The sequence below is a fragment of the Olea europaea genome, chromosome 17, assembly GCF_002742605.1.
Source record: "Olea europaea var. sylvestris chromosome 17, O_europaea_v1, whole genome shotgun sequence".
NCBI lineage: Eukaryota > Viridiplantae > Streptophyta > Magnoliopsida > Lamiales > Oleaceae > Olea > Olea europaea.
This window is the reverse complement of record NC_036253.1, coordinates 12114062-12123858: the sequence shown is the minus strand read 5'-3', so window position 1 is coordinate 12123858 and position 9797 is coordinate 12114062. Positions and strand designations below refer to the sequence as shown.

The 9797-nt window shown below is 34.8% G+C and overlaps 1 protein-coding gene across 4 annotated transcripts; it reads right to left on the bottom strand.

The window, feature by feature from the left end:
• Nucleotides 1–7: 7 nt before the first annotated feature.
• LOC111366344 (WD repeat-containing protein VIP3-like) lies at nt 8–6191 on the bottom strand. 4 transcript variants are annotated; one of them, XR_002697643.1, is made up of 3 exons: nt 5774–6191; nt 5021–5103; nt 4644–4925 (listed from the first exon to the last, which is right to left on the bottom strand). XR_002697643.1 is itself a non-coding variant. In XM_022987093.1 (2 exons), the coding sequence occupies exons 1-2, from the start codon at nt 6110–6112 to the stop codon at nt 979–981; spliced, it is 426 nt and encodes a 141-aa protein (XP_022842861.1). In that variant the 5' UTR covers nt 6113–6191; the 3' UTR covers nt 8–978. The 4 variants fall into 4 exon arrangements, 3 of the variants coding, with proteins under 3 accessions (XP_022842861.1, XP_022842863.1, XP_022842862.1); XM_022987093.1 differs by lacking the exons at nt 4644–4925; nt 5021–5103 and adding an exon at nt 8–1065; XM_022987095.1 differs by having other exon boundaries at nt 4644–5103.
• Nucleotides 6192–9797: the final 3606 nt, after the last annotated feature.

Here is a 9797-nt window from a genome sequence, read left to right as displayed (position 1 = left end):
GCCGTAGTGTTTGACTCCAATTTATCCTTGAAGCTGCTGTCCAATTCAATTGCCGACTGTATACATGTGTAACAATTCTGCTTTTTCAAAAGCCTTCTGCCAACCACCAATTTGTAGTTTATTTTTTTCCCAATTCCCACCAGCTGCCAATATGCACGTATGTATATATATTACAGCAGAAATAGCCCTCCTTTTATATGGTTTTTTTGTGTGGGTTTGTAATTTATTCCCAACCGTTTTCTCAATCTGTGGGCGTGTATTTGTGTAAAATAAAATTCCTTCCCAGCAGCTGCGTTTTGTGGGAAGTATATATGTATATAAGTCACTTTGCAGCCCACCAATTTCTCTACCAGCAGCTGGCCGAATTATTAATCCCAAAGCTGGCCAACTTTATGAAATTTCGCCACTCAAGTTTCGGCCCCTTCAATCTGTTGCAGCCGACTTCAATAATCCCCAAAAAGCTATTCTAATTTTCCTCCACGGCTCCCCCCTAGTTCGCCGCCAAATTGCGTGATTTGTATCTCCAAAGTTGCAGCCACCAACCTAGTGTATGAATTGGTAAATTTAGCAACTTGTTTTAATTCACAACCAGGCAGTTTTCTTTCTGTTTTTCCTCCCTTCCAGCCGTCTCTCTTCTTCCCACCCTCTAGGTTTTTTTTTCCTCCGGCTGTAGTAGTTTCTCTAGGTAAACTCTCCTCCCTCAGCCGTGTGATGTGTATCAGCCGCTGCCCAAGTTTATGTATGTATCCCAGCAGCCAATTTCTCTTCTTGCTGTAGGTTTGTATGTATATTAGTCATCAGCAGCCGTTTTTCTCTTTTTTTCTTTCTCTCGGCCTCTCCTTCTTCTCCAAGGATTTGCATGGTTTTTAATAGTAAAACCTAGGAAAATTTTCAGCTTTGGTCCCTGAATAATTGCATCTCAAATCCTCCACTTTTTGACTTGTATGCCTTGGCCTCCAACTTCCATCAATGGCCAATTTAATCCCCATTTTTTTTGGATTCTGTCACTTTTCGCCAATTTTTTTGCTTCTTTCCCTTCCTTCTTCGTCCAAGCACGAGTTTTACCTAAGAAAATTAATACAATAAAATTTATATCATATTTTGCCAAAAGACAATAAAATTATATAGTTTAGAGCCCCGAATAAGTGTAGAAAATACACTTATCAAACCCCCAAACTTGAATCTTTGTTTGTCCTCAAACAAAACTGAAATCTAAGTAAACAAACATACAAGCATGCAAAAATTATTTGGTTGGACAGTTTAACTTTTTACCACAGCATTTGAGATCACCGAATTAAATCTATAAACTGCTTCAAAGTTGCAATACCAAACCAATTTTCACTCTTCCAATGCAAAATCGACGTGTGTGTGTGAAAAATTAAGTAGACACTAATGACTTCACAAGTTGTTTTAATTCCCGACCCTCTATGGTCAAATATATTCTTTCATCTCTCGTAAGATTCACACAGCCCCAACTTTATTATTTTCACTCAATTCCCAGCAGGTGATCTAAGGTTGAATTTTTCATTACTATCATTACTCTCTCTAGTTCAGGTGGACGTCACTAGTTGCAAGTTAATACATCAATGAACAAAGATTCTCAATTAATTGATTGCTTCAACCGCTAGGACTCAACTAGGCTAATTATCCTTCATTGAAAAGTCAAATTTTCTCGAATAAGTGCTCGGACTTAACAAGGCAATTAGTGCTTTTGCTTTTTTCATGCACTTGCTTTTTCTGATTTTTAAGAGTTTTTTTTTCTCTCTCCATTAAGCTTTCTAGATGACCCATGTAGCAGGCTTTAGGACGATGACTTCCAAGTCAGATGACTTTAGAGCATCAGGTTTTAAGACACCCTTACAGACTTAATCACCCGAGTCAAAAAGGCTTCGAAGAGAACAAATTTTTATTTTTTTTTTTCAAGTGCAACTTCATCCCTGATTGCTTTCTAAATAACCCCTGTAACGAGCTTTAGGCCGATGACTCCCAAGTCAGATGACTTTAGGGCATCAGGTTTTAAGATACCCTTGCAGGCTTAATTACTCGAGTCATAAAAGCTTTAGAGAGAAGTTTTTAATTTCAAAATATATGCCTTGATTAGTGCAATGCCCTTTATCATACATTTATTCAATCAAATCAACCTCCAACTCAAGACTTTTACCCAATTTTATCCTATTAGTTTAAGACAATCCACACATAAGATTTCACACATGGAATCCTTGCCCATATCCGTATCTTCCTACAATTTGAAGCAAGTAAAGCATTATATAAATCTCAAGTTGATTGGCATAAACAACCCTTTGAATTTAATATTGGGGATTATGTTATATTGCAAGCGTGTAATGCTGGTCTTTTTAAAATTTCAAAACATGTTGGTCAAAATGCCTATGTCAATGATCTTTTATCACATTATGACCATCACCCTATTTTATTTGTTAAGGACTTCGATACTTACAATGGCTATTTTAACACTTTTGTTGATCATTTTCTATCTGTACCTGAGAACTCCCACACCGAATCTTTTCCTATGTCTATTCGAATACCACCTGTCGCAACACACAAAGATAAAATTGATGTAATTTTAAATGAACAGGTTGTGTTAACCATTGATAGAGAGAATCGGTGCTTCTTTAATTGTTGGGCAGATCAACGTTCTTATTGTGCTTCACATTATGCGCAATCATGTGAAGATTTTGGAAATGAGTTGCAGGAGTACTTGTTATTTGGAGTCCAATGTCGGTACTTGATTAAAATGAGGGATCGTCCGCCTTGGTCGGATCATATTCTTGAGGACAAGTTGCCATTTGCATTGTTATCAACCGTGGAGTTCAGATATTTGGTTCTTCAAAAAGATTGTCCACCGTGGTATGAGTTCAAACATTGAAGTTTGACGGTAGCTCTGTCATTTGTTCACTCGACAGAGTCGAGTTTTTCTTCCACCCCGAGAGAATTCATGCGGACATCACTTGTATTAATATCGCACTATTTTACTTTTTCTAGTTATTGGGCTTGTATTATTGGTTTGACCCAAGCCCATCACTGGTAGGGTTATGTTTTTACTATTTATATGGTTTTCAGTTGTAATTTCAGGAGACGATGATGAATTAGAATTGAAATATTGTTTGGCTTGCAGCCGTTTTCTCCCTCCCCTCTCTTCCCCTAGTTTCTTCTCCTCTTCTCCCTTCTCTCTGTTTCTCCTCCCCATTCCTTATTTTTTCTTTCTTATTCATCCAACATCACATTCCACATAAAAAACTACATTAGTGAAGATCTCTAGCGTTTGTGTAGAAGTTCCAAGTCCAGAATATAATATCAAATTTTCAAGAACAGAAGTGTCTCCTACCACCTTTATAGTGAACAACAAAAAAAAAAAAAAATGCATATTCTAAATCATAAACACATAAAGAAATTCATTGTGGCATAAACTTTACGTAGACCAACAGATGATAGGCATGCAAACCACATTACTTGAATTCAGATACAGGTTGAATGCGAGTATGTGATCACTGCAACAATTGAAAAATGATCCCATGACCTGGTGTCAAGTACAGCCCAACAAGTACTTCATGACTTTAGAAGATTCAGAGAAAAATGCCATGTAGATAAAATTTAACAGTTGATAATCGTGACTTTAATGTCAATTTTGATTTCCAGTTGAACTTCTAGAAAACTTTGGCAACCAATACCAAGAAAGGAGAGAACATGGAGAGAAAATGAAGATCAGAAAGAAATGGAAAAAAAAAAAAAATGTGAATTAGACTGCGAAGCATATGGAAGATTGTCAATGAACCTCTCATGGCAGGAGATAAAAATAACTCAAGGAGTGAGCTCTCTTTTGTCTCATATGGTTTTCAGTTTAGAGATGAATGCACTGACTCCCAAAGAATATCCATAATTCAGTATTTACTGTTTCACCCTCCTGAAACTGATCTTTGCATCTTTAATTCTTTTATTTGGAGGACTATAAATTTTGTTTTGACTGTTTCCTAATAAACATCCTCCAGCATAGCTAATATGGTATGCCCTTCTGTTATATTGTCAAAGTCACGATGCACTAAGCTTAAGACAATTCAATATTTATTTTTTTCAAAATTTTAGTGTTTATTTGGTAAATTTCATGCAATGAGAGATATCTTCATAACATTTTCCGTAAATCATGAACTGGTTACTTTAATCCATCAAATATCTTTTAAAGTTTTGTAATCCTTTCTTCATGAACTTGCATCTTCACCTCACATTCTCTGTTTGCATCATGTTAATGGGTCTTAAAGCTCTAACGAAAAAAATAGTCCAAATTGTTGCAACCTTATAATCTTATGTTGCCGAGAACTTTATTGTAATACTGAATAATAAAACTGAATTCAACAAAAGGAAAGAGATCTGAGAATTGATTTCTGTTGAATACAGGTTGAAGATTTTAAGCAAATTACAGACTGAGATTCAGAAAATCTGCTCAAGTTCATTGAACTAAGGAGTTCTAATTTTGAGCCCCATAAAAGCAACAACAAAAAATAGAAATTTTCATAAAATATCATCCACTGAACTGCCTCACTAGTGCATCACAAGTCACAACACTCAGGCTCACTCCTGACCCTTATAAAATAGAAATCATCACTCAAAAATAGAGGTCAAGTAAGCTAAGAAACCGTAACAATTTAACAAGCCAATAGGCAATATCATAAAATTATAGCTAATTTTTTAGCAAACTTAACATCTCATTACATAATATTACAATCTAAGTTTAATACCATGAGCTAAGCCCCAACTTTCCCTGTGTCAATTTGAAAAGGCTAAGAATGAGAGGGAAACTGATAATTTCTCTACTTCTGGTGTTCAATGGAAAATTGCCTTTATACACTGCACCTATGGAAACCTCACAACCACATACATTACTGCGCCTCACTGTGCTTCAAGTCCTCCATTAACTGGGCATATGAAATTGATTTGGTAGTAACAGAGTCCATTAGTGAAGGAAGACAACCAGCCAGAAAGATACGTGAGTTAATAAACGAATTCTCACTTGTTTACCCACGTGTTAGTCCAATTTCTGCAACTTTCACCCTTCTCTAAAATCTTCCCATTTTTTACAGCTTAACTCGATTGCTGATGCACAGTACAAGAGGCAAAACTAATATAATCACTTCACCAAATCAATTTCGTTTTACTTACAAAACAAAAAGATTAAAAAAAAAAAAAAAAAAAAAATATTTTTATTTAAAGAAAACCAAAAATAAACGGGAAACAACAAATTTCTTGCTCCTTTCACATGCATGCCAGCTACATGAACCCATAAACAGATTACCCATAATTGATAAATTCATTTGCGCTATCCCTCCTACCAATTTCGTTTTAATTAAAAAAAAAAAAAATTAAAAAAAAAAAAAAAAAAAGATACTTTTACTTCAAGAGAGCCAATAATTAACAGGGAACAACAAATTTCTTGCTCCTTTCACATGCATGCCAGCTACATGAACCCATAAACAGATTACCCATAATTGATAAATTCATTTGCGCTATCCCTCCTACCACAGGCACGGGCGCTTGCAAACATAAATTCAGGCAAAAAATTGCATAGCACTTTCCCATTTCAAAACAAACTTATTCACCTAATATCCGTAATTTGCTAGACTGACTTCTTTTCTCATGAATTTCCAATCCTCATTGCATCTCATCATAGTAACATGTATCTTTTTTTCCACCAATTTTTGCCCATTTACACACGGAATAATGGTGACATATATGCAAAGTTGTGTTTCTGTAAGTTGACTTATACCTGGGGATTGAACTGCAGTTTCCAGACTTCAGAGGGGGGAGCCTCGAGGGTTGCAATGGTATTATTTGTGGCAACATCAAAAACCCTAATAAAGCTGTCGATCGAGGCAGAGGCCGCGATTCTACCAGAGGGGTGGGCGGCCACGGAGACCACGCCGAGGCAGTGACCGGTGTTAGTCTGGAGCTTCTGGGGACTTTCCGGGTCCCACAGACGGACAGTCTCGTCAAGGGATCCCGTCAGGAGAAGCGGCGGTGAGACCTCGGTGGCCGGAACCCACGCCGCAGTCCAAACCGAATCGTCGTGGGCGTTCCCGACAGTATTAAGAGGCGCTAGTTTCATGGTTTTGAGGGGACAGGAAAAAGTAAATCCCTAGCTTCAGGTGTGTAGAGTGAAAATTTGGAGTGGAATAAATGTTTGGTTCAAGTCCATAGTTTAGCTAAAACCCTAAGAATCAAATTTTCTATTGGATTTTATTACAAAGTTGATAGATTTTTTTTTTTAAAGAGTATTCTTTTAAAAAAAGAAAGTGATTTTTTTAAATTTTAAATTATATATTTGTACTTTTTTTAAAAATTTGGGAGTATAATTATAATTTAATCTTTATTATTTTTATTTTTATTTTATTTAAATAGGAGGGTATATTCATTATTTTACAGTTTTTAATTAAAAAAATGGATGAAAATAATAATTTTCACAATCAAATGTGAAAATAATGGTGAAAATGTCAAAAAATAAAAGGTATGGACGTTTTTGCATAACAATATTAAAAGATATGAATATTTTGTGTTAATTATCAAGTTAAAAATTTATTTGGATTCATTTGTGATTTTTTAAAAAATTGGGGAGTATAATTGCAATATATTTTTTTTAAAATTCTTCTCTTTTTTTATTTATTTAAATAGAAGGCTATATTTGTCATTTTATATTTTTTTTATTGAAAAATGACATTTTTCGCAATAAAAGGTAAAAATGTCAAAAAATGAAAGGTAATGACATTTTGTGCTAATTATCCTTCAACTAAACCCCAACAATAAAATTTTCAATTGGATTTTAATAAAAGTTGATATATAATTAAAAAGTTGATAAAAGCTATAAAAAAGGAAAGAAAATAAAAAAGTAAAAAAAAAAAAGAGAGAGGGAGGGAGTTCTTTACACGTGACTACTCCTCAAAGAAACGAAGTTGACTTGACTAAAATTGAAGTAACGACTAATTTGAACTAAGTTACTAACGCCGACGAAGTCTGAATTTTCTTGAAGTTAGCTGGCTATTATCAGATATTCATTGAAACTCTAAGATCATATGATTAATGGCTCAGCTAATTAAAAAGGAAATAAAGTTTTTATGGACAGACAAATGTGATCAGAAGTTTGAAGAGCTTAAATAATAGTTGGTCGAAGGTAAGTATCCGAAAGATTCGAATGGATTTGTTATTTATTTAATTAAAACTTGGATACATGCACAATTTTTTAAATGAGTCATCGTTGGACTTGGACCCAATTATTTTACACGATCTAATACCATTTCTAACCGTTATAAAAGTTTGAGCCATTGAAAATGAAACATTTTTATGTAAAAATACATTTTTGAATAGTAAATTGATGGGAAATGTGTCGTTGAAAAATAAAGAAAAGTTTTTGATTTACGTGTAATATTATTTTAATAGAGAATGTGTGGTTGAAATAAAGAGAGAGAAAAATGCATTTTGAAAAAAATGGGTACCAAACGGGGTTAGTGCATGTTTGGACTCCATTTTAATTTTAATGGATTTGTCTCTTTCTTTTTTTCAATTGCACATTTTTCAATAAAATAATATTACACGACTCAAAACCTTTTTTCTTTTTTTTTTTAAATATATATTTTTCAAAAAATCACTATTTCAAAATACATTAAAATGAAGCCCGAACAAGGGCTTAGTTATCAATGTTCCATCATCCAAATATGTGTGCCACACGGCCATCTTTAAATTCAGATGTATCAAACATAACCCAAAAAATAAAATAAAATAAAATAGCATTTTTCAATAAAATAATATTACACGACTCAAAACCTTTTTTCTTTTTTTTTTTAAATATATATTTTTCAAAAAATCACTATTCCAAAATACATTAAAATGAAGCCCGAACAAGGGCTTAGTTATCAATGTTCCATCATCCAAATATGTGTGCCACACGGCCATCTTTAAATTCAGATGTATCAAACATAACCCAAAAAATAAAATAAAATAAACACACAGACACACACACAAACAACATGCAGACAAATTTTAACATTAAAATATGTTACATGAATATGATTTATTTTCATTATATTTTCTGGATGCTTGTTATCTAATACTCTCTTCTATGAAAGTTTTTCTCAAGTACTGAAAACGAAAATGAAGGACAAGTTCCGAAGAAAAGCCAGATATGCAAAGTAAAGAGCCATTGCAACTCAGGAAGCATTTTCTGTTTTATTTGGTCATTGCTCGTAGCATTTTATTAAGAATCTTGAGATTTTACTAGGGAGTGAAACAAAAGATGTAAAAGTAGACATCGACTTGTGAAGAGGAAAGAATAGCTATAAACTTTCTCCAGGCAACCATAATAATGATAAATACGTGTGTGGATCATTCCATTTGAAGAACATAGGTAAATCTCAACGAAGTAGCATTTAACTGAGTATAACCTTTTTCTAACATATTGAACTTTTAAACGAGATCATTAAGTACTATATATTGAACTTTTAGATGAGATGATTGAGTATTGTTTCATAGTAGGCTAAGGACTTCGGTTCAAGTCTCACGATCACCCATTTACGAAAACCATGCACGTGATGGGATGTTGAAGATTAAATTTTTAAATGAATGTTATCACTTTGTAAGATCTTAAACTTTATATGAGATAGGTCAACATCTTATTAGATCATGCAAATGACCTCAATTCATGTCTCACAATCATCGATTTATGAAAATTAAACACTTGTCATTCATGTGAGTGGAAGCGTACATGACCAAAATTTAGTACACAAATGTGTCCACTATCTTACGAATTATAGATGAGGTTGTTCAACAAGAAGTTAACCAATAGACCGAATGGCATTATAAGAACTTCCTATTTATGGTCATCTAATATAATTCTTGAATAAGCTATTGATATTCTTAGGCCATCTCGTACATACTGAGGCTAATATGCTGATGAACACTGAACTGGTCGAGGCAGCAATGAAGGAATTGATAAAAATGCAAATACTGGAGAACCATTGTTACGTGTTTGCACACTTGAACAACCAACCGGGGCCCACAGCCAACTCATGCTGAATTACGTGGCACTCAAGTCGAGGTGATTTGAATAGCCGAGGCCCACAAATCGAGGTCCACAAAAGCCTAGGCCCATATATACCGAGGCCCATCTATCATTGCCTCTTGAGGAGCTTCCGAAACCCATATGCCGAGGCCCTTTGAAGGTAGACGAGGCCCTGTTGGCCGAAGCTCTGTAGCCGAGGTAGCAGCCTCCAAATCACAAAGCAGCATCTTCCATAGACACTTCTCCCGAGAGATCCTTTGCACAAAGATCTTACTTGAATGATTGATAGGACGTTTGTCATGAGTGTAAATGTTAAGTCTTATCACTAGTAGAGGCAGCTCTGCCAATCAATAAATGTATAGCAGGCTAGGTATGGTTAATGCCTATAATTTGACATGTAAATTAACCGGATGAGGCCACGTGTACCCCGAACCAAAGGCCACGATCTAACTTGTGACACTATAAATACTCCCCCATATACCCCAAACAAAAACTAATGGAAGAATCAATACAAGAAACCATATTTTACTCAACTTTCTCTTTCTTATTATCTTGCAACACAAACGAGTTCATACATATGTAGATACACATTAACAAACATCGATTGGTAATTATTGTACAATCGGTCTACGAACATCCCGTCGGATTCTGAACGTTCTCGTCCCGTGCCGTTGAGCTACTCTCACGCCCTTGATTTGTCCGTTTTAGATCGTCCACGTGTCTTAACGTGTTGGACTTTCGC